Source organism: Lissotriton helveticus, chromosome 11 (genome assembly GCF_964261635.1).
Source record: "Lissotriton helveticus chromosome 11, aLisHel1.1, whole genome shotgun sequence".
Lineage (NCBI taxonomy): Eukaryota > Metazoa > Chordata > Amphibia > Caudata > Salamandridae > Lissotriton > Lissotriton helveticus.
Window position 1 is genome coordinate 59,196,354 of NC_136072.1, and position 24,905 is coordinate 59,221,258.

Sequence of the window (24,905 nt, forward strand, 5' to 3'; positions counted from 1 at the left end):
AGCGAGCGAGTGGGAGGGAACGAGCATATGGGGTGTGAGTGAGAAGTGAGGCCGAGCGCTCGCTGGCGAAGTTTCGCGCTTGAATGCCTCACATGCATTGGGGAGAATCCGCAATCAAAAACCTCTTGGTAGGATTTGCTGGTGGCCCTCTATATGTCTCGAAAGCAAGTGCATTGGCAGGTCGACACCTAAAAAGTAGTCCATTTTGTTCCTGGGGCTGGATGTATGACGTTACAATTCATACATTTACATCAAGGTACATTACATTGCAGTTTTTACAACGCAAGTCGTTACACCAACTTGCGTTGGAGGGCGCTGGACTTAGGAGTAGTATAATTTACTATTCCAACTCCAGTCTACGTACAGTAGGGAAGGTTTTGGATAGTAAAATATTCTATTCCTTGTCTTAGAGCGCCATCCAGCGCAAGTCGTTGTAACGCAAAAAACGGCAATGTAATGGCATCACAATTTAATCCTAGCATTGTAAACGATGTATCCCCCCGGGCCTCCTATTTCACCACTGAACCTTTATTTAGCAGAGGTAGGATCAAAAGTTATAGGGGCATGTTACGGATAATCATAAAGCCAACCAATAGGAATGAGGAATGCATTTGGCAGAGTCCAAACTGAGGTGGCATGGTGAGCAAAAGAACGATTGGTTGGGACGCTACCCCGAGTGAATACCAGTGCTTAGACACATTGCAAGCGTTCCTCCAATCACCTGTTGTGTGTTTTATTGTCAGATTAAGTCATGTGATCTTTGACAACTTTTGTGGCAATTTTGGTGTTGATGGTGGTATGATCTCTGAAACATGTCTGAAACTCCAAAGTACCTTATAGACTCCTGACAACTGTTTCTAGTTAGATAGTTTTCGCTTTTCTTGTGTCTCTTGGATGCCCTGGACTGTAAGATATTGCCAAATTGTAACCCTTTGTCTGTTGCTTTTATCAATTGACATGATCAACAGCAAGTAGGGAGGAAGCAGACACTCCCTGGAAAGGATGTCTGAAGGTGGCCAAAATTCAAGTTCTGTCATGATCTTGCTTAGCATTGGAATTGAATCCTCTAGAATTTTAAATCTTTGACATGACGAAAAAGGTATATGTCTGATGAGAAGCTGTGGTTAATTGTACAACAACCCATTAAGAATATACCTTATGTTGGACAGGCCTCGTGGCCGGGCCGTCCCCCCTCCGCACGACGGGGCCCGGACCCCGGCTCTCCCTGAAACCCCAGCAAGAGCCACCCCGGCAAGCCCCCGAGGCAACCCATAACCCGTCCACAACGGGACTCCAGCCCCTGAACCCTCCAGTACCGGCTGGCCCTGGTCCCCGTCAGCACCATGGCCCCGGCCCAGCCGCCATCTTTGGACACTCCAGCACGAGGCCGCGTGGCCTCGACCCGACCCCAACCCTGGGCCTGGCCAGGCCCCGACATCGAGGCACCAACCTCCCCCCAGGAGGTAAAGAGACCACTTGGCACGTCAATGGAAGAAGGAGTCGTCAACGGCTCTCCTCCGCCAGGTGTCGATCACCCCCGGCCGCCCTGGGTGCTGGCTCCACCCCCCTGCTGGGTGTCTGGACTCCCTCATCCCATCCCGGACCTCCCGACCTCCAGGCGCGAGGGTCCGGACATCAAAGGGGACCAGACCTATAATTGGGGCAGCTCCAGACCAGGAAAGCAGTTGTATCCTGGAGTCGAGAGACACCGAGAAGAACTCATCCTTGACGGACTGCTGGCGCTGCCGCAGCCCTGCCCTGTGAACCCTTCGTCTTGGCCTGCTGGCGCTGCCGCGGCCCTCCGCCTCGTGAAACCATCATCTTGGCCTGCTGGCGCTGCCGCGGCCCTCCGCCTCGTGAAACCATCATCTTGGCCTGCTGGCGCTGCCGCGGCCCTCTGCAACGTGAACCATCATCTTGGCCTGCTGGCGCTGCCGCGGCCCTCTGCAACATGAAACATCATCTTGGCCTGCTGGCGCTGCCGCGGCCCTTTGCAACGTGAACCGTCATCTTGGCCTGCTGGCGCTGCCGCGGCCCTTTGCAACGTGAACCGTCATCTTGGCCTGCTGGCGCTGCCGCAGCCTTCTGCAACGTGAACCATCATCTTGGCCTGCTGGCGCTGCCGCGGCCTTCTGCAGCTTGAACCATCGCCTTGGCCTGCTGGCGCTGCCGCGGCCCCTTCGTTGTAGACTTCATCCTAGCCGGCCGGCGCTGCCGCGGCCCGACCTTGCAGACTCTTAAGCTCGAGGATTGTGAGCGTCCCTCTTGCCACCCCCTGTACCGATCCGGTACCAAGACTGTCCCGCTACCCCCTTTCCCTACAGAGACTAGAATTGAGGGGACCCTCGAGTCCTGAATCTCCTGTATCGCTGATAACCTTGCCACAAGAACCCTATATAAAGAGTGTTGTTCTCATCCTTGTGTGGTGTCTGTCTGTGGGGGGGAAGTGATTCGTCTGTACGATCGCCGGAGACGGCCCTCATCGGAGGCCTCTCCCCCAGTACTCGGCCGACCCTCCGGGTCCCCGTCTAACACCTTACATTAACAAAGTGGGTCTCCCTTAGTGATAAGGCAATATACATAACTCCTTTGAAGTGAAATGTTGTCTCTGGTGTGGTGGTCAAAATAGTGTTTTTCTGTCTGCATGTAACATGTATAATTTTGTTTATTATGCAAGAGTGACCATCTCCATTAAAATCATACATTATATGTTCTCTCATATCAAAAGACAGGGTGTGAAGGTTGCTAGTGCAGAGCATGTGTCTGTGGCACAAGTCTAATTTCATAGTTACCACAAGTCATTATGTTTGCACCAGGTCCCTGGTATTTGCCTACAGTGTATTTATGTAGCACTTGAACCTTAAGACAAACAAGGGTTCACCCAGGACAGTACATTACATTGCATGGATGTGGCATTGTCATTCTTGTAGACAGTCTAGTGAGCTTGATGTGAGACGACCATCACTACAATAAACTCCTGTGTGCTATTTCCATAGCAAAGTCTTTAAACAGGTGTGTTGGACAGGCCACGTGGTCGGGCTGTCCCCCCCTCCCCCCGACGGGGCCCGGACCCTGGCTCTCCCAGAACCCCCAGCCAGAGCCCCCGGAGACCCTCGAAGTAATCCGCAAATCCATCCACGACAAGACTCCCGCTCCGGAACCGGCTGGCCCTGGTCACCATCCACACCATGACCCCGGCCCAGCCGCCATCTTTGGGTACTACAGCACGAGGCCGCGTGGCCTCAACTCGACCCTCACCCTGGGCCTGGGCTGGCCCCGACATCGAGGCACCAACCTCCCCCCAGGAGGTAGAACAACCACTTGGCGGGTCAATGGGAGAAGGGATCGTCAACGGTTCTCCTCCGCCAGGTGTCGATCACCCCCGGCCGCCCTGGGCGATGGCTCCACCCCCCCGCTGGGTGTCTGGACTCCCTCATCCCGGACCTCCCGGCCCCCCCAGGCCCGAGGGTCCGGACATCAAAGGGGACCAGACCTATAACTGGGGCAATGCCAGACCAGGAAGGCAGTTGTATCCTGGAGTCGAGAGACACCGAGAAGAACTCATCCTTGACGGACTACCGGCGCTGCCGTAGCCCTGCCCTGTGAAACCATCGTCTTGGCCTGCTGGCGCTGCCGCGGCCCTCTGCCTCGTGAAACCATCGTCTTGGCCTGCTGGCGCTGCCGCGGCCCTCTGCCTCGTGAAACCATCGTCTTGGCCTGCTGGCGCTGCCGCGGCCCTCTGCCTCGTGAAACCATCGTCTTGGCCTGCTGGCGCTGCCGCGGCCCCCTCCGTGGAGATTTCATCCTAGCCAGCTGGCGCTGCCGCGGCCTGACCCTGCAGACTCTCCAGCTCGAGGATTATGAGCTCACCCCCTACCACCTCCTGTACCGACCCGGTACCAAGACTGTCCCGCTACCCCCTTTTCCTACAGAGACTAGAATTGAGAGGACCCTCGAGTCCGATATCTCCTGTATCGCTGATAACCTTGCCGTACGAACCTTCTATAAAGTGTTGAACTCATCCTTGTGTGGTGTCTATCGGTGGGGAGGGAAGTGACCTGTCTGTACGATCGCAGGAGACGGCCCTCATCGGAGGCCTCTCCCTCCGTATTCGGCCGACCCTCTGGGTTCCCGTCTAACATTGGTGGCAGCGGTGGGATCCGAACCGACGCATAATCGTACAGAGGGTCACTCGCCTCACAACACACGACCACCATGACAACAGAGAGCGGAACAACGGAAAAATTCCAGATGGAAAAATTGGAAGACTACAACCACAGGGAACTGAAGCAATATTGCATAGAACTTGGCCTTCCAACCACAGGTCTGAGCACGAAAGAGGACTTCAAACGAGCCCTAGAGTCTTGGGCAGAGACGGGTACAGCCGTACCCCGGACACGAAACACCGAAACGAGCCCCGCGCCAATAGAAGAAAGAAGAGCGGGTCTCTCCCCAGTAGAGATCCAAGAACGAGAAAAAAGCAGACTCCATGAATTGGAACTGGCACGGCTTCGCTTGGATGGAGAACTCAAATTGGCGGAACAAAAAATAACGCTAGAACACTTACGGCTCCGAGAGGAGCGAGAAGAGAAACAAAAACAGAGAGAGCTAGAGGAAAAGAAGCTAGCCTACGAACATGAGCGCAACCTCAAGGAACTAGAAATTCAGAAACAAAATAAAGAGCTCGGGGTCCCCGAACGCCCTAACCTGCCTGCCTCGACCGAGCCCAAGGTTCACATCCCCGAAGATGTCATCAGGGAGTACTACAAGAACGATGATATTCAGCAGTGGTTTAAAGCCTATGAGGTAGCCATGACCTCCCACCGGATTCCCAGGAGCGACTGGGGAGCCGGGTTATGGGGGAGGTTTGTCAACGAAGGGCGAGACGCCCTACTGCAACTCCCGGACCATCTGATGACATCCTACGACCACATGAAGGCCGCCCTCCTCACTCGATACGGACTCACACCCGAGATGTACCGCCAGCGGTTCCGCGACTGCAAACGGATCCCGGGTACGACTTGGATGGAGTACGTAAACTTCTTTAGCCGAGCTTTCGAGGGGTGGATCAAGGGCAGCAAAGTGACCACCTACGAACAACTTTTCGACCTTATCGTATGGGAGCACCTTTCTAACAACTGCTTCGTTGAACTCCGGCAACACCTCTTGGACAGTAAACTAACCGAACCTCGACAACTCGCCGCCGAAGCCGACCGGTGGGAAAGCACACGAGTTGGCCGGAACGGGCCCAGCGAATCGCACAGACCTTACCAGGGGCCCCATCGCCCCCGAGGAGGAGGCCAGGGTCGGGGGAGAGACCCCGGCCCCATGACTCCCGCAAGCAACCCCTCAGCCCCGGCCGGCAGGGGGAGCCCGCCCATCCGGCCCGGCTTCCGGGCCAACATTATGTGCCACCGATGCCAACGATCCGGCCACTACGCCAATGATCCCAACTGCCCCAGGAATCAGAACGCTACCCCCCGCCAGGTCGCAGCGGCCGCCCTAGGGGAAGAACCAGTCCCGGAAGACCAAGAAGAGTACGAGACCGACCAGCCTGAGTGGGCACCGGCCGCCATGTCCCTGGTCTGCTTGGGGGAGAGAGATATGATTCCGCGGGCCCCCCTTCCCGCCAACACGCACAAGTACAGCCAGTGGGTCAACATTAATGGCCGCCGGGCCGAAGCCCTCCGCGACACCGGGGCCAGTGTAACCGCGGTCCGATGCCACCTGGTTACTCCAGAACAAATCTTACCGAACATTCTGTGCCCTGTCCGATCCGCAGACAACTCAGAAAGTCTGTGTCGCATGGCCTGTGTCCCCTTCGAATGGGGAGGAGTATCCGGGATGCTAAAAGTAACTGTCCGCGATGATGCCCCCGTGGATTGCCTCCTAGGAAACGACCTCGAAAGTTCTCCCTGGGCAGCCGTCGAACGGAGAGAGCACCTGGGGATGCTGGGCCTTCCCGAATGGGTCTGCGTCACGACACGGTCCATGACCGCCCGCGCGGTCCCCAGTCCCGAAGAGCCCGAGTGGCCGGAACCTCCTCCCGCGCTCACCCAAGAGGAGACCGCCCCAGAAGCCAGTCCCTCGACCCAAACAGAAGAAGGATCCGACCAGCTTCGGGACGTCCCTGACCTGGCACAGTGGCGTCAGGAGGGGGGTCCCACCCAGGAACAATTCCGGGATGAGCAGAGAACCTGTCCGTCCCTCGAGGGACTCCGGCAGCAAGCCCTTGCCCAAAGCACAGGGGATACCTCGGCGACCCACTGGGTTTACTGGGACCAGGACCTGCTCTACAGCGAGCAGAGAATTGCAGAACTAGGGGCCAGTCGGGTGCTGGTGGTGCCCCTTCGCTTCAGATATTTCCTCCTGAACTTAGCCCACGATGTCCCCCTTGCCGGACACCTGGGGCAAGACAAAACCTACGACCGCCTGGTGACCCACTTTTACTGGCCCCAAATGCAAAAGGACGTCAGCAACCACTGCAAGGCCTGCCCCACCTGCCAGGCCAGCGGAAAAAGTGGCCGAAAGATCAAAGCACCCCTACAACCCTTTCCTGTTGTCACCACCCCGTTCGAACGAGTGGGAATAGACATTGTGGGGCCCCTGGACCCCCGAACCGCCCAAGGACACCGGTTCATCCTGGTCCTAGTGGACCACGCCACCCGCTATCCCGAGGCCATCCCTCTTCGAACTGTGACGGCCCCCGTGGTAGGCCGAGCCCTGATGGGGATCTTCTCCCGGGTGGGGTTTCCCCGTGAGGTCGTCAGCGACAGGGGCACGAACTTTATCTCCAAATATATGAAGTCTCTCTGGCAACAATGCGGGGTCACCTACAAATTCACGACCCCCTATCACCCGCAAGGAAATGGACTGGTCGAGAGGTTCAACCGCACCCTCAAAGGGATGATCATGGGCCTAGAAGAACCCCTCCGTCGCCAGTGGGACGTGCTACTCCCGTGCCTTCTGTTTGCCTATCGAGAGGTCCCTCAGAAATCCCTCGGCTTCAGCCCATTTGAACTCCTATACGGACACCCCGTCCGGGGCCCCCTCAGCCTAGTCAAGGAAGGTTGGGAGCAGCCCCCCCAGAAAGCTCCCCCGGACGTCTACAAGTACCTCCTGGCCCTTCGCAACCAGACCCGGCGATTCCGAGAGACTGCAAAAGCCAACCTAGAAGCCAGTCAGGAGGACATGAAGAGATGGTACGATCAGCACGCTTCCTCCATTGAGTTCGAGCCGGGACAACAGGTCTGGGTGATGTCCCCGGTGGAACCCTGTGCGCTACAAGACAAATGGTCCGGGCCCTTCAAGGTGATCGAATGCAAGGGGCCCGTCACCTATTTAATCGACATGGAAACCGCCCGGAACCCTCTACGGGTCCTCCACGCCAACAGACTCAAGCCCCATTTTGTGCGATCGGAACTCAGCCTCCTGATGGCTACAGATAATGGGACGGAAGAAGACTCCGAGCCCCTTCCGGACCTACTGAGGACCCTCGAGCAAGATGGCTCAGTGGAAGGGGTCCAACTCTCCGAGGCCTTGTCCCCGGAGCAACGCCAAGACTGTCAAGCCCTCCTGAGGCGGTTCGCCTCCCTATTCTCCCTCACACCCGGGGTCACCCCCTGGTGCCTTCACGATGTGGACACCGGGGCCAGCCCCCCTATTCGACACCGGGCGTACCGCGTACCAGACAGGGTGCGCGCCTGCATCCAGACCGAGGTATCCAAGATGCTGGCCCTAGGAGTGATCGAACCTTCTGACAGCCCCTGGGCCAGCCCTGTCGTCCTGGTCCCCAAGGCGGCCGCCCCGGGCGTTGCCCCTGAGCTCCGGTTTTGCGTGGACTACCCGGGGCTGAATGCCGTTACCAGGACCGACGCTCACCCTATCCCCCGGGCGGATGAGCTAATTGACCGTATGGGGGCCGCCCGCTACCTGAGCATCTTCGATCTAACAGCGGGCTACTGGCAAATCGGCCTCACCTCTAGGGCCCAAGAACGATCCGCCTTCTCTACCCCGGACGGTCACTACCACTTTAAGGTGATGCCATTCGGCATGAAGAACGCTCCGGCAACATTTCAACGGCTTGTGAACCAGGTGCTGGCGGGCCTCGAAGAATTCAGCGCCGCCTACCTGGACGACATCGCTGTGTACAGCCACCACTGGACCGACCACCTCCGCCACCTGCGGGAAGTTCTACACGCCCTCCAGCAGGCCGGGCTCACCATCAAAGCCAGCAAATGCCAGGTTGGCCAAGGGTCCGTGACCTACCTGGGACACCAAGTGGGAAGCGGGCTGGTGGCCCCCCTCCAGCTCAAGATTGCTGCCATCCAGGCTTGGCAACCCCCTACGACCCAAACGGAGGTCCGGGCCTTCCTGGGGCTCACCGGATACTACCGGCGGTTCGTGAAGGACTATGGCAGCATCGTGGGGCCTCTCACAGAGCTCACCTCCAAGAAGAGCCCCAAAACAGTCAACTGGACCCCGGACTGCCAATCGGCCTTCGAGAGATTGAAGACCGCCATGTGCACGGCCCCCGTGCTCCAGGCTCCCGACTACAGCCGGGAATTCATTGTACAGACGGACGCCTCCGATCATGGAGTGGGGGCCGTCCTCTCTCAACTCAACACCGAGGGGACCGATCAACCAGTGGCCTTCATCAGCCGGCGGCTACTAGCCAGAGAACAGCGATGGAGCACCATCGAGAGGGAGGCCTTCGCCGTAGTCTGGGCCCTCAAAAAGCTCCGACCCTACCTCTTCGGCACCCACTTCCGGGTGCAGACAGACCACCGACCCCTGCAATGGCTGATGCAAATGCGGGGGGAGAACCCGAAGCTGTTGCGCTGGTCCATCTCCCTGCAGGGGATGGACTTCACTGTGGAACATCGTCCCAGCCAGGACCACGCCAACGCAGACGGCCTGTCACGCTTTTTCCGCCTCAGCGAGGAGAGTCCCCAGGAGGATGGCTGACTCTCCCCGCCTTCAGCTGGGGGGGACGCATGTTGGACAGGCCACGTGGTCGGGCTGTCCCCCCCTCACCCCGACGGGGCCCGGACCCTGGCTCTCCTGGAACCCCCAGCCAGAGCCCCCGGAGACCCTCGAAGTAATCCGCAAATCCATCCACGACAAGACTCCCGCTCCGGAACCGGCTGGCCCTGGTCACCATCCACACCATGACCCCGGCCCAGCCGCCATCTTTGGGTACTACAGCACGAGGCCGCGTGGCCTCAACTCGACCCTCACCCTGGGCCTGGGCTGGCCCCGACATCGAGGCACCAACCTCCCCCCAGGAGGTAGAACAACCACTTGGCGGGTCAATGGGAGAAGGGATCGTCAACGGCTCTCCTCCGCCAGGTGTCGATCACCCCCGGCCGCCCTGGGCGATGGCTCCACCCCCCCGCTGGGTGTCTGGACTCCCTCATCCCGGACCTCCCGGCCCCCCCAGGCGCGAGGGTCCGGACATCAAAGGGGACCAGACCTATAACTGGGGCAATGCCAGACCAGGAAGGCAGTTGTATCCTGGAGTCGAGAGACACCGAGAAGAACTCATCCTTGACGGACTACCGGCGCTGCCGTAGCCCTGCCCTGTGAAACCATCGTCTTGGCCTGCTGGCGCTGCCGCGGCCCTCTGCCTCGTGAAACCATCGTCTTGGCCTGCTGGCGCTGCCGCGGCCCTCTGCCTCGTGAAACCATCGTCTTGGCCTGCTGGCGCTGCTGCGGCCCTCTGCCTCGTGAAACCATCGTCTTGGCCTGCTGGCGCTGCCGCGGCCCCCTCCGTGGAGATTTCATCCTAGCCAGCTGGCGCTGCCGCGGCCCGACCCTGCAGACTCTCCAGCTCGAGGATTGTGAGCTCACCCCCTACCACCTCCTGTACCGACCAGGTACCAAGACTGTCCCGCTACCCCCTTTTCCTACAGAGACTAGAATTGAGAGGACCCTCGAGTCCGATATCTCCTGTATCGCTGATAACCTTGCCGTACGAACCTTCTATAAAGTGTTGAACTCATCCTTGTGTGGTGTCTATCGGTGGGGAGGGAAGTGACCTGTCTGTACGATCGCAGGAGACGGCCCTCATCGGAGGCCTCTCCCTCCGTATTCGGCCGACCCTCTGGGTTCCCGTCTAACAAGGTGCATGAGAGTGTTTATGCAAGAGGCGAGATCACGTGAGACAATTCAGGTGTGTGTCTAGCTGGTATTAGGACCTAATTTTAATCCAGGATAGCAAATTTGTGATTTACACAGCTTCTTTCATAGGTGAGCATGCTTTAGTCCTGAAAATACATGGATAAGCAATGGCTAGGCCCGGAGTGAGACTCAAGTACTCACAGAAAACTCTTTGTTAATTTGACACCAAGAGAGATCTCTCCAATAAAACTATTGATTGATAGATGTACACCTCATTATTAGTGAAACAGATAATTACATCCTTGAAAGCTGGAGGGCATAGAGCTTGAACTGCAGTGTGTAAAGAGAGATTTGCAATGTGCAATGTAAAAAAGGGAAGAGAGTTTGGTTTAGGGCAGACAGTTGGATCTCATCAGGGGCTCTTCTGTACATGAACTGTAAGCTTTGCACCTTTTAAATTAGTTGGTTTACACTCCATCATTCATACTACTCAGTTAAGACAATTTCAGATGTGATGATTGGCTAACAGTACCTTAAATTCTCAGGAGGTAAATAATACCTAGGGAGGGGTTAGGTTTGTGTCAGCGCTATCTTCCTGGATGGTAGGCCAGCTTTACTACCTTACATAAAGTAACATAAGTAGAGCGTAGCTAACATGCTTTGCCCAGGCTGCCCAGAGTCTGAAATGGTTATTAGTTACCTTCCCCCAAGAGATCATGAGGCAGATTTATGAGGCACTTGCGCCACGTTACGCCGCTGTTGCGTCACGCAAGGCGGCGTAAACGTGGCGCATCCCTACGAACGATTTACAACGTGACGCATCTAGGCAGATGCGTCACGTTGTAAAGCCCTGCGCCGCTTGTGGGCGTTCCGGCGCAGGGTGGGCGTTCCGGGGCAGGTGCGCCTCGCAAAAGTGGCTGAGTGAAATCTATAAGATTTCACTCAGTCACTTTCTGGCCAATGCTGCGTCAAAAGCCTGCGCCTGCTTGAAGCAGGGGTAGGTCTTGACGCAGCATTGTTAAGATGGGGCACCCCCGAGCCTTGCTGGAGCTGCGTCGCGCTTGCGACGCAACTCCAGCAATGCGTCACCTTTACGGCACAGATGCGTCACGCATCTGTGCCGTTTTTGCCCCAGGGTGCGCCGCATTATAAATGCGGCGCACCATGGGTGGCAGAGCTGTGGCGCACTGTGGCGCACATTAACTGGCGCATCCCTGGGGATGCGCCAGTTAACATAAATCTGCCCCCATATATTTATTTGGTAGGGTTAGTAAATGCTTTCTTCTTGTTTGCTGTTCCATTCAATACCTGCATGGTTACTTTCACCCCCAGCTTGCGAAGACCTACGGGAACGTTTTCACTCTATGGCTGGGGCAGAAGCCAGTGATTGTGCTGAATGGATGCCAGGCTATAAGAGATGGTCTAATCTCACACTCCGAAGAGCTTGTTGGACGCCCTACAATCCCAACTTTTCATGAGATGTCAAAGGGCAAGGGTAGGTAGCTCTTGCTTCACAACAGCATAATTAGGCAGCACATAACTTGGTTTTATGTAGTGCTTCATACCGCACTTCAGTCATTTCTAAGCTCTGTAAATAAATGCAGTTATTGAGATTTAGTTTAATGGCACTATTTACCAACCTTGAAGAACAAGAGGATGGAAGCATTTGAATGTGTGATCTGCCCAGCCTTTCCAGCATTGTATGTGTATCTCCCTAAGCCATTCTTCCAGCTTATGAGAGAATTAAAAAGCAGGCAGGGTTCAGAGAGCAGGAGGTGCTATTCATTGGGTTATGAATGGATGACATCTAAGCTGTGTATATATATTATGACTGCTGTAAAGATTCACTGAGTGAATATAAACTGATTTATTTGTGGAGTTGTGCGACTTACTCTTGACCTAATCCTACTCATGGTTCAAAGCTTTCTGAGTATACATTGAGTAAGCGGATGGATGGAGGGATGAACTGACAGATGAACTGATGGACTGGGGAGCAGTATTTGCAGATGATGAAGAACAAGGATATTCAGGGTTGGCAGTCGGTGAACGCTGTCCATTAGTTACACAATACAGTGCAGCTGCCACAGGGGCACAGTGTGTAAAGTGACCTTGCTGTCAGGCATCCTTCTCAGCAGCCTTACCCCTCCAGTGGGATACAGATCTGTGCTCTCACTGTCTATATTACTGACAGTGGGTGCAGTGGTGTTACCCTACAAACCTACCTCTGACCACTGTTGTGTTATGCAGATTTGTAAAACTATTTATCATCTGGGAGGGTATCCTGGCACTGAGCTACCTTTTGAAAAAGAGCGGCCGTGTACAGGGATGTGGGCATGCAGGTGAAACTATTGGAATCTAAGAGCTAGCATTATATATATCAAACAAAAACAGAAGGATCCAGATATAGATCTTCCATGATGTGCAAGGGAGGATGACAATTGTAGATCCCACAGTATGTCAGCGACTCTTTCTTCAAATTGTATTTTCAGAAGCTAGTAAAGGCAGGGACAAGAGCTGAATGAGATGCAGATAGAGAAAGAAAGCATGGTATTTATAGTTCAAAATTGAAAGTCCTTGACAAAGCAGTCTCTCTTGCAGTTTTTTGCACAGAGTACCTCTACTTGTACATGCACTACGTTAGCAGAGAGGACCAAAGCATTCTTTAGCCAGACCTAAAAATAAAATGCATATATTTTGTTGTAGAGATAATTAACTAAAAATGAAACACAAAATTGACTACTTAGGAGTTATCTTTTCCTCTGGACACAACTGGAAGCAACAGAGACGTTTCGGCCTCACGACTCTGAGGAATCTCGGACTCGGGAAAAATAGTCTAGAAGCGCGAATCCAGGAGGAGGCCCAGAACTTGGTGGAGTTTTTTGCAACAAAGAAAGGTAAATTATTTTAAGCCCAAGTGCCACAGCTATGATAATAAAACATCTGACCCCAACATTGGGCTCATTCAGTTTTAGCTATTATAATTTATTTCTATGTTTGTTTGTTTATGTAATATAACACAAACCAGAGACAAAGGGATTTCTAAGCTCTTTGAGCAGAACAGTTACTACTGCATACAAGCAGATTACAAAATTAACATGTATGGGTTCGGATGCATGTGAAGGTTTTGTGTATTACATACATTTAAAGCAAAAATGATCCACATTAACCATCCAATAGAAAGTTAGGCACTTTAACTGTGAGGATAAGGAGAGATTAACAAAGCAAAGGCAAGAACTAATGAAAAGCAATAGCAAGTGGGCATCATTTATCTTTCAACATGGCAGCGGAAATCAAAACAAGATATAGTGGCCCAGGATCCCAGAACTGTTACCAAACCAGTTAAAATTGACAATGGAACAAGTCATAACCGGGCAGTCACAAACCATCCCTGGGGCCGAAATGTGACTGGAATGGGAGGGGCTGGTCGTGCGGTCCCCCTCCCCGAACCTCTAAGGGCTCCTGGGACACAATCTCCTGGCTCCACATAACTAATTAAAAGGGAGGGGGCCACGAGGCACCACTCCCTGTGCCATTAATAGCCTCAGGGCCCCATTCCCTGGTGGCAGCTCACTAACTTTGTCCCAGGGAACCCATCCCCAGGGCATAGCAGTTTCCCTGCCTCACCGGCGTGGGCAGGAAAACCTGTGTTTGTTACCGCTTGATGGGAGCAATTTTGAACATCCGGCCAAGCGGGAGCAAACACAAAGTCTGCTTCCAGCTAACGGAAACTTTAAAAATGCTGTGATGCGGGCAAGGAAACAGATCAAACTATTGCTCCCGTCTGGAGGGAGCAGCATTAGTAGCGGCTCCCTATGGGCAGGAGCAGTGCCGGCTCCTGCTGCATTTGGGGAGCTGACCGGGGGCTCTGGGGGCCCTGTAGCTCCCCCATGGTCCCTAACAAGTGTATGGTATGTGCCCTTGGTGGCCATGAGGGCACTCACCTTTCATAGTGCTGGCCCTGGGGGTTAGGGTCCCGAGGGTCTATAACTGCTGAGGCCCTAAATGAATGGGTTCCCAGGGCCTAATAAGGCTCAAGTAAATGATCCCCGCAGCCCCCCTCTGCTCTATTTTTACTAGTCGCCTTGGGGAATGGAGTTCCCAGGGCCCAACAAGGCTTGGGGAGAGGTGTCACATGGGCCCCTTCCCTTTCAATAAAAAAAAGACTCTGGGGGATGGGGTTCACAGGGCCTAACAAGGTTTGAGTAGGGGGCACATGGCCGCCTCCCCTTTAATTAAAAGAAAAGGTTCTGGGTGATGGGATCCCCAGGGCCAAACAAGGATTGGGGAGGGGGCCCTGGGGCCCCAATCGCCTTTAATGAAGGGCCCTGGGGGATGGTGTCACTACGGCCTATTAAGGCTTGTGGAGTAGGTAGGCCTCATAGCCCCCCTACCCTTTCATAAATAAAGGGCCCTGGGGATTTCATAATTAGGCTTTGGGAAGGGTGCCATGCAGCCCCCTCCCCCTAATAAAAAAAGACCATGGTATGGGGTCCTCAGCACCTTTTAAAGGCTGGGGAAGGGGGCTGTGTGACCCTCCCTTCCCTACAACTGTGCACAGACCTTTTGGAATGGGGTCTTCCTTGCATTTTAAAGGCTCAGGGTGGGAGGGCCACATGGACCCCCTCCACTTAAAAAAAACAGACATTGAGAATAGGGTTTCCAGGGACTCACAAATCTTGGGTAAGGGGGCACTTGGTCCCCTCAACTTTAAATAACATAGGGCACTAGAAAATGGGACCCCAGGGCCAAATGAGCCTCAGGGGGGGGGGCCTGGGTTAAGGTTCCAAGAGCCTAATAAGACCCGGGAGGGAGCCCATGTGGCCTCCCACCCCTCAGGTGCATTTCTAGACTACAAGACGTGATTATTAGGACATTTAATGTTTAAATTCAAGCAATAATGTTTAAGAAACAATGTATTACATGTTTGTATGCAAAATTATTTAATATTGAAATATTTTGCTCTCTTTGTTATATATGTTTTACATTATTGTGTTCTGGTATTATTGGTCTTTGGACCATTGTCGTCTTGTTGGTCTGTGGATTTTTGATATGCATAAGGATGCCTGTTGAATGAATGTGGTGTGAGTTGCATGGATGAGGAATCTGATTATCAGTGGGGGTTGTTCTATGGTGCCTAAATGTATGTTACACCATTTCCTTGTTATTTATGGACCTTTGGAATGTCTTGTGCCGTGATATCTATGAATATGTGTGTATGTATATGGTAATGACCACAAAAATCAATTTCTATTTTTGATAAAACTTTGGATAATGACATTGAGGATTTTCTATATGTCTGATTAACATTTTTATTTAAAATATATACATATATGGATTGGTGTCAACATACCACATATGGATTGGTGTCAGTATAACGCGTTGTATTACAACGCATTCTGTTACAACGCAGATTTTACAACGCGGGATCCATTACAACGGATGTCATTACAATGCATGGTATTACATCGCAGATGCTATTACAACGCATGGCATTACATCGTAAGTATAGGTAAGTTGAATTTTTTGTTAAAAATGTTATTTAGTTTATTGTAAATAATTTTTTTTAAATAATTTAATTAAAAGACATTTAAAAATTGTTGTTAATTTAATTTAATAAAATAATATCTATTTAATAAATGTAAATATAATAAAAATTGTAATTAATTTAATTTAATTAAAAAAAGTAATTAGTTTAATGTACATATTTTTTATAATGAAATTAAATTAAATTAATAATATTAATTTATTTAATTTACTTAATTTAATAAAAAATGTTATTAATGTACAATAATTAATTTAATTTATTAAATATATTTCAATTAATTTTAAAATGGTAAATATAATTTAATTATCCCTAAATCCAAACCCTGCCCTAAAACCTAAAAACACCCCTGTACCCCAAAACCCAAACCCTGCCCTAAAACCTAAAAACACCCCTGTACCCCAAAACCCAAACCCTACCCTAAAACCTAAAAACACCCCTGTACCCCAAAACCCAAACCCTGCCCTAAAACCTAAAAACACCCCTGTACCCCAAAACCCAAACCCTGCCCTAAAACCTAAAAGCACCCCTGTACCCCAAAACCCAAACCCTGCCCTAAAACCTAAAAACACCCCTGTACCCCAAAACCCAAACCCTGCCCTAAAACCTAAAAACACCCCTGTATCCCAAAACCCAAACCCTGCCCTAAAACCTAAAAACACCCCTGTACCCCAAAACCCAAACCCTGCCCTAAAACCTAAAAACACCCCTGTACCCCAAAACCCAAACCCTGCCCTAAAACCTAAAAACACCCCTGTACCCCAAAACCCAAACCCTGCCCTAAAACCTAAAAACACCCCTGTACCCCAAAACCCAAACCCTGCCCTAAAACCTAAAAGCACCCCTGTACCCCAAAACCCAAACCCTGCCCTAAAACCTAAAAACACCCCTGTACCCCAAAACCCAAACCCTGCCCTAAAACCTAAAAACACCCCTGTATCCCAAAACCCAAACCCTGCCCTAAAACCTAAAAACACCCCTGTACCCCAAAACCCAAAACCTACCCTAAAACCTAAAAACAACCCTGTACCCCAAAACCCAAACCCTACCCTAAAACCTAAAAACAACCCTGTACCCCAAAACCCAAACCCTGCCCTAAAACCTATAAATACCCAACCACCCCAAAACATATACCTCAGTACCCCAAAACATATACTCCTATACTCATACTTATTTAAAAAATCACTTAAATTAATATATTTAATTTATAATATTTAAAAACAAAAATAAATATTTTTTTTATAATTAATAATAATTAAATCAATTAAATAATATTAAATGAAATAAAAAAAATTAAATACTTACCAATACTTACGATGTAATAGTATGCGTTGTAATAGCATCTGCGATGTAATGCCATGCATTGTAATGCCATCCGTTGTAATGGATCCCGCGTTGTAAAATCTGCGTTGTAACGGAATGCTACGTAAAAGTTGCGTTGTAGGTGTAACATACCACATATATACCATGACTCCGAGATGACTTGGTAAGCATCCTTGAAATATGGTGAGACCCTCCTCCAATTGAACCATGCAGGCAGTCTTTTCATGTTTTTTGCTTATGCATTTGTTCCCCTGTTTTCTTTTGCATGCTTACTTATTTCGTCAGGGGCCCTCTCTTGTGTTTGATTAACTCCTTCCCCTTTAAAACACATAAAATCTTGTGGGCAACCAACTTTAGCCATGCACGATGTCGGGTTGGCTTTACATATGATAATGAAATATTACCTTACAGTGAAAAAAAAATAGAAATTCACTAAGCAAAACATTGGTTTGAATAATGTTATAGTTAAGTGTGATAAAAGGCTCAGTTTTTTTTTGTTTTAAAAAGAAAATATCTTAGAAAGTCACTGAAAAACCAAAGGTTTGACATTGGGGCCCATTGCCAGTTAGCAATCCGCCCGACATCAGAAGCAGCGGTCTGACCTCCGCATTACAATGCGGTCTGTCGGACTACTGCAGGCTGGGGAAAAGACCAACACCTACGACAGGATCGGAGATCCTCAACACGAGATTCATGTTAGGGTTGAGAAGGCCCATTGTTTGATACCAAACATGACATATTTAGGCAGTACCATATCGGAGCTGCCAACCTCGGGTTTGCCCACGAGCCAGTCCATGTTATCCTATGGACCGTCTATCCCTTATAGTGTCCTTTAATTGTAAAGGCAACTATAGGGTCACATGAGCTTGCACTTACATGTCCACGCCTTTAATGTAATGCACCCGGCCTCGTGGCTCTAGGAGGCCTTCCTTAATGGAGACTGGCATATATTAAAAATAGTGCATTGACTTTGCAACACCTGGTGAGGGCAAAATCAAGTTTTAGCAGTCTGCATTTTTCCTGCAGTCTGCAATGGCAGGCTTGCTTTCAGTAGTTTACTTCGGTCACTCAGTGTTTCAAGCCCTGGTGCCCCATTTAACACCCATGCCCTGGGGACCACTGGTACCATATACTAGAGACTTCAGGTCAAGTCAAGTCAAGAAAAGCTTTATTCAATTGCTTTTTTTAACAATCATAAAAGCACATGAGAAAAATGTACAAAGCTTTCAGTTTACGAAAAGATGAAAATAGAATAGACGTTTAAAAACATAGTAAAAAGTGATATACAATTCAACGTAGTTAAAAACAAAGAATGATAAAGTGACAGTGCACCCAAACAATCTTGCTCCTGATATCACAATGCTTTTCATTTGGCAGAGCACTTTCTTCAGATACATGCATATCCTCCAGGCTATATGCTCATTCTCTTCAAACTGCAGCTTGATTAGAGCCGGGGGGATTGCTTCACCCCCAGAGCATTTAAAAGAGGAACCAGCCACACCTTTCTTTACCTCATATAAAATGTACATAATAAAACCAAATGGAAAGTTGATTGGACCGATTGATTGTCACAGGGGCATAACAGTAATTCACGAGCCCAATCGTTCATTTTTTGGAAACAGACACATCTGTGGACAATCCCCAATCTGAACCTCGTTAACGGCAGTCTGGCATATCCACCAGGAACAAATACTAAATATGGCTGCATGCTAAAAGTGGTTAAAACCATCTGATGCTGCTGTACACTGGGCTTTAAAGTCTACCCAGACAATCTTAACAAATCCAACAACTGGAGACCCTCCATTCTTAGATTCTTTCTAGAAATCGACTGAATGGAACTTGTGTTAGTAAAATATTCCGGATGACCTTAATCTCTTATAAACTCTTGCAGAAACTTAACCCACTGGATCTTTATGGCCCCTTCCAAATTCAGGCTGTCCCGTAAGATCTACCCTGCTTAGCTTGGGCTGTTCTTTTAACCAGATCCTATGCAAGAGGAGAATGGGTTCCAGTCTTATAAGGTCAGAGAAGAATGGGAGTCCCAGCTCAGCATGACAAACATATGTGGAGGTACTGGGTGGAACCAACAAAATATACCTTAAAAAGGTGTTCTCCACTAATTGTAACAGCTGTGTATCAGCAAAACCCCAGACTCCCGCTCCATAAATTGCAGTGGAAATGCATTTTGCTTTGTAATATGTAAGAATTCTCGTGGCGGTTCCCACTCCAATTTTTTTGAAAAGGTGGCCAGAGCTTCTGTAGTTCTAATAAACTCCAGCTTTTTAGCAGTGACGGCTTGGGTTCATAGATCGCTATGGTTAAATAACATACCAAGGTATGAAAAACTCTTGGTAGGGGCTATTCTGTGCCCATCTACAAACATGCCCCTGGACCTCTGGCTCCCCGTCCACACCTCATTATGAAGGTCTTAGACATGTTAATCCTAAGACCAAGATCCTTCATAAAGTTAGAGAAATTAATTGAAACCTTCTGGAGACCATTCTGTGTGCGGGACATCAGTACAGCGTCATCCGCGTAAAGAAGAGCAGGTATCGAGCGACTACACATTTGGGGAAAATCTCGACCATCCTCGAGGAGTGCCTGCCCTAACCCATTGATATAATGGTTAAAAAGGAAGGGGGCTAGGACAAAACTTTGCCTAACCCCCTCCTGATGGGGAAAGAGGCAGTGCACTTGCCACCAAAGCACATTCGTGCCCTCACTCCACTGTAGAGCTGCATGAGTAAGTGGATGATGTTAGGATCAACCCCCATGGTCTCCAGGATCTCCCAGAGTTTACCATGCCTCACAGAGTCGAAGGCCGCAGTGAGGTCCACAAAGGCTAAAAACAATCTGCCCTTCTTCACCCTGATATACTTCCCTACAAAGATGACCTGCCCTAACCCATTGATATAATGGTTAAAAAGGAAGGGGGCTAGGACACAACCTTGCCTAACCCCCTCCTGCTGGGGAAAGAGGCAGTGCACTTGCCACCAAAACCAAAGTGCACTTGTGCCTTCACTCCACTGTAGAGGTGCATGAGAAAGTGGATGATGTTAGGATCAACCCCCATGGTCTCCAGGATCTCCCAGAGTTTACCATGCCTCACAGAGTCGAAGGCCGCAATGAGGTCCACAAAGGCTAAAAACAATCTGCCCTTCTTCATCCTGATATACTTCCCTACAAAGATGGCCAGATTTAAGCTATGTTCTATTGTCCCTAGCCTCTCATCGTATTGAATATCAGATAGGATCTGGTTATCCTCGTCCCAGTCATACAGGTGTTCCAAAATAATTTGCCCCACAACTTTGGCCAAGGAATCTAATAAAGAAAGGGGCCTATAACATGCAGGATCCTGATGGTCCCCTTTTTCAAAAATAGGGACAATGACGGATTCTACCCATGACAATGGATATAAGGCCTGGCAACTGGCATTTATTACTTGTGTTATAATTGGACCCCAAAGACGAATGTTTAACCCCATCTGGCCCAGGGGCCTTGTCGCCTAAACTTGCTGAGAGAGTTTTGTTTACCACCTCCACGGTAAAGTGGAGGTCCAAGTTATGCGAGGTTTCTTTTAGAATATTGCTATATTGAATATTAGAATTTTCCTGCCCATTATACATCACAGAGAAATGTTCCTCAGATATGAATATCCTCAGATATAGCGATTTCTAATGAAGGACCCCCTCCTGGTGATAAAAAAGGAGCTTCTACTCCTTTCCAGAAAGCAGCACTATTTTTTCGTTGTGATGCTATGTGTAGCGATTCCCATGCTTCATTCCTCAGGGCGTTCTTTCTTTCTATGAGGGCCAATTTATAATCCCTTCTCGCCTGCCTAATGTTAATAATGTTTTGTGGTAAACTGTGTAACTCATGCTCTAGATTAGTGTAAGCTCTAAAACCTGGACACGTACCTGCCTTGCTGCTAGCGCCAGACGCCCTGCCACTCTGCCGCAACCTGCCCCGCATTGGCGCCAGACATCGACGCTGCCAGACTCCATTACCCGGCAGCACCCGCGGGACACACGCCGCCACCGCGGCTCTAAGCGCCAGGAGGCGCTTATAAGGGTTATTGGGCTCCGGTGGAGCGGGAGCCCTACAACCTGGACACTTACCTGCCTCGCTGCTAGCGCCAGATGCCCTGCCACTCTGCAGCAACCTGCCCCGCATTGCTGCCATTGACATCGACGCTGCCGGACTCCATTACCCGGCAGCACCCGCGGCGCGCACGCCACCACCGCGACTCTAAGTGCCAGGAGGCGCTTATATGGGTCATTGGACTCCCGCATCGCAGGACGCGTGCGGGTGGCACCGGGCAAAGCCCGGGCCAAGGGCGATCCCGTCTGAGGCCGAAGGAGGCTGGGCTGGGCCACCCTATTTGGTTTCCGGATTCGGAAGGAATACTTAAGTGCATCCTGTTAGAATCACTTTTATTGTGCTGTCTGGAGGATTTATACTGTTATACTGTTATACTAGGGTCAACTGGCCATCCTTGTCGTACAATGAGTAAACGGAGAGGGGTAGCTGGAACTCTGGATGACTTCATCGTAAGGGCAGAGTCACTGCTCACGCATGAGATTCAGATGACAGAAAGAAGACTGTCCCTGGACCCTGCTGCATTACAGTCACGTCTGTCGCTGGGGGGCCAAGTCGATCTTCATGTAACAGATACAGCAAAAGTATCATCGGCAATAGCTGGCCCTACCTTGAGTCCACCTTTGTCATCTTTGTCACCCTTAGATTCGTTTAATACACTCGCCCTAGGCGCACCTTCTACCAACACTCGGGGAAATGCTGGAAAATCTAGTCACCATAAATTAGCTGTTTAACCAGCCAAAAGGAAGAAAAATGTTGCTAACACTGCAAATACCAAGCCTAAACCGAAATCTAAAAACTTTAATAATGGGGCATCCACAAGTAGTTCGGAGGTTAACGAAACTGTGAACACAACCTCTGTTGCAACACAGACAGATGATACCCCAGAGAACAGTTGCAACGCGACCAATAGGGGTACCACAATCTTGTATTTTATAACGGAAGGGTTTGAATCAAGACTGGAAAGCATAAAGGAGGAGATTGCCAAGAACTTTGACTTGCTTTGGGGGAAATTGATGCACTTGAACTCAGCTATGGATAAGCTTAGTGGGGGAAAGTTGAATAATGTTCTTATTGATGCAGGGGAGGTGAACCCAACTACATCTATAACACTTGTAGCGAACAGTCGTGATAGTGAGACACAACTATTCAGTATAACTCCCCCCATAGATACCCCCTTCACTACCTTATTTGTATCTTGTGGGAATCGAGGAGATTGTTTTGTGCCCAATCCTGCCCCCACTGGGAGAGACAACCAGGCTACATCGAGATCAGTTAACATAAGTAATCGGAACTTGGCTGCTGGGAGTGCCAATTACAATCAGCCCCAGCCAGGTATTACTGTGGCCGACCCCACCAAAGACACTAGAGAGCGCCTTAGAAATTTACATAAAAATCCCAACATTGATGTCTTGTCTTGGATCTACCACCTGCCTCTATTCCCTATGTGCTAGTCCTGACTGGTGTCCCAAATCTTGCTGGGGCCAGAGAGAGTCTTGGTCAGATCTTCAAAATAAATCTGTAGACTGGCTTTGTAAACATAAAAACTTTGACCCTTCCCTAATGGATGAAATCATTATGGTCAGGAGAGTAGGGTGAGTTGGCCAATCAAAGAAGAGTATTGACGGTGGCTGTATTGTTCTCAATTTATGTAGACCACAAATGGTCCGTCGTTTAATAACCATCAGAGAACAATCCTTCAGCGTCAATAGAGACAGTGTATTTCCCTTTGGCTATTTCTATAAACAGCCAGTAACATCAGCAAGGGGTCCTGAAGCACATGTATTGACAGCCAATAGGTTCCATGCACTCTCCAGCTTGGACACCCAGGACTGATTACCACCGCTGACACCTAACATTTAAGCCCCCGAGGGGGCCAGACTGGGTACTAGCCTCATATCTCATAACAACATAGATAGGGCAGTTATACCCAGAGTTAGCAGTGGGGCCGATTTGAGTGTCCTAAGCTGGAACGTGGCAGGGTTACGAACTAGGCTTGACAACCAGGATTGGCTGCGCATAATAAAGGAACATGACATAGAAATGTTCCAGGAAACCTGGGCTACGGAAGATTTATACATTGAAGGGTTTCATTGTTTTAGTGTGGCAGCCCTAACCCCTAAAATGGGCAGACTGTTGGGTGGTCTGTTTATTGGGATTAATGTGGCTGCTGGTAGCAGCTTTAAGGTCCTTCCAACCAACAGCCAAAAATACCAAGCTGTGCTTTTTAAAAGGTGAGTCTGTTTTCACTTGGTGAATTTTTACAATAACGACTTCCATTCTGTTCCTAATAAGAATTTCATTGGGCTTTTTTATTTTAAACTTGGACATTCAGCTTCATATGGGGGGCCCCACTGGGGTTTTGTTGGGGGGTGATTTTAATGCAAAACTTACTAGTAAGGGGCATGACGGGGGGACGGGCAACTCGGGGCCATCTGTTCGTTGGGGTGCCGAACTTGCTATGCTCTTATGAACATATAATTTGGTTAATGTCATGGATCTGGTGGGCAGGCTTAATGCAATTGGCTATACGCAACCAACATTTAGGGGAAGGGGTTGTTGTTCAACAATAGATCTCCCCCTCACTTGAAGATCAACTAAAGGTTGCAGAGGTCATTGTTACGGATCATGGGGATCATAATCCTATCAAAATATTGCTGAGCTCCACCCCCAGAGCCGTATTCCAGATCGAACGCGGGGCCCCAAATCTGATCCCCTTGACTGATAACCTAAGATTACACTGGAAGGGGGTCGATAGCGGTAAAGTGTTTAAGGAATTAATTAAGGGTAACATGCATCTCATTGACTCCTGCTTGTCACTGCAACCCATACACACAGAGGTAATCCAGGATTTTACTAAGCTTTGCCAGGCCGCAAAAATTCTTCTATCAAAACCCGTACCCCAAGTAGGAAGTAGCCCTAGATGGTTCGACTGAGAATGCACACTGGCTAATAGGAACCTACGTAGGGCCTTATCAGCCAACCCGAGGTCCGCCACTGATGTTCATCAGGCTAGGAAGGAATATAACATAACGATTGCATATAGGAAGATGGTCCTTTTGACGGAACGTTGGGATACCCTCTGCGAGGCAGCCTGTTTAAAAAAGGGTAACATCTTCTGGTCCGCAGTAAGGAACCTTCGATCAATGGGCCAGCTATCAACCCCGATTAGTTGCAACATTTCTAGCGAGTCCTGGGTAAACCATTTTGTTCGGCAATTTATGCCACCCCACAAACAGAGATAGAATATTATGTGCCCGGCATGTTCGCCCAGATAGAGTTAACTATTTTAGAAGTAGAAGAGGCCATCCGGCAGAGCTTAGGGAATAAAGCACCAGGGCCAGATGGGTTGCCTATCGACCTAATTAAATAGAAACCAGATTTCTGGGCCCCATTGCATACTGAATGTTTTTATTAGCTTGACAATTGCCACCTTACCTGCAACATGGGCTAAGAGTATGATAATACAGATTTTCAAAAAAGGAGACAGGTCCCAGCCGAGCAAGAACAGACCAATATCCCTAATAGACAACACTCTAAAAATATTGGGGAGAGTTCTGTATAATAAAATTCTAACCTGGACAGAAGAAAACGATATTTTAAAATCATGCCAGCTAGGCTTCCGGAGCAAGGTGGGAACAGTTGAACAATGCCTTAACCTTAATTTGGTTATTGGGAAATACACCATTGCATGGAGGTCACCAGTTTATATGGCATTCATGGATTTGTCCATAGCTTTCGACCTTGTCAACAGGGCGATGCTGTGGACAATCCTTCTGGCAGGTGGGCTGGACGAGCAGCTGGTACACTTATTAGCGAA

At 50.0% G+C, this 24,905-nt stretch overlaps 1 protein-coding gene across 1 annotated transcript in view; it reads left to right on the forward strand.

The window, feature by feature from the left end:
* The window catches only part of LOC144791755 (cytochrome P450 2J6-like), an 80,978-nt gene that overhangs the window by 22,946 nt on the left and 33,127 nt on the right, over positions 1–24,905 (forward strand). Inside the window, exons 2-3 of the mRNA XM_078666525.1 lie at positions 11,455–11,617; positions 12,867–13,016. Coding sequence (XP_078522651.1) covers positions 11,455–11,617; positions 12,867–13,016 — 313 coding nt within the window. The remainder of the gene's footprint in view (positions 1–11,454; positions 11,618–12,866; positions 13,017–24,905) is intronic.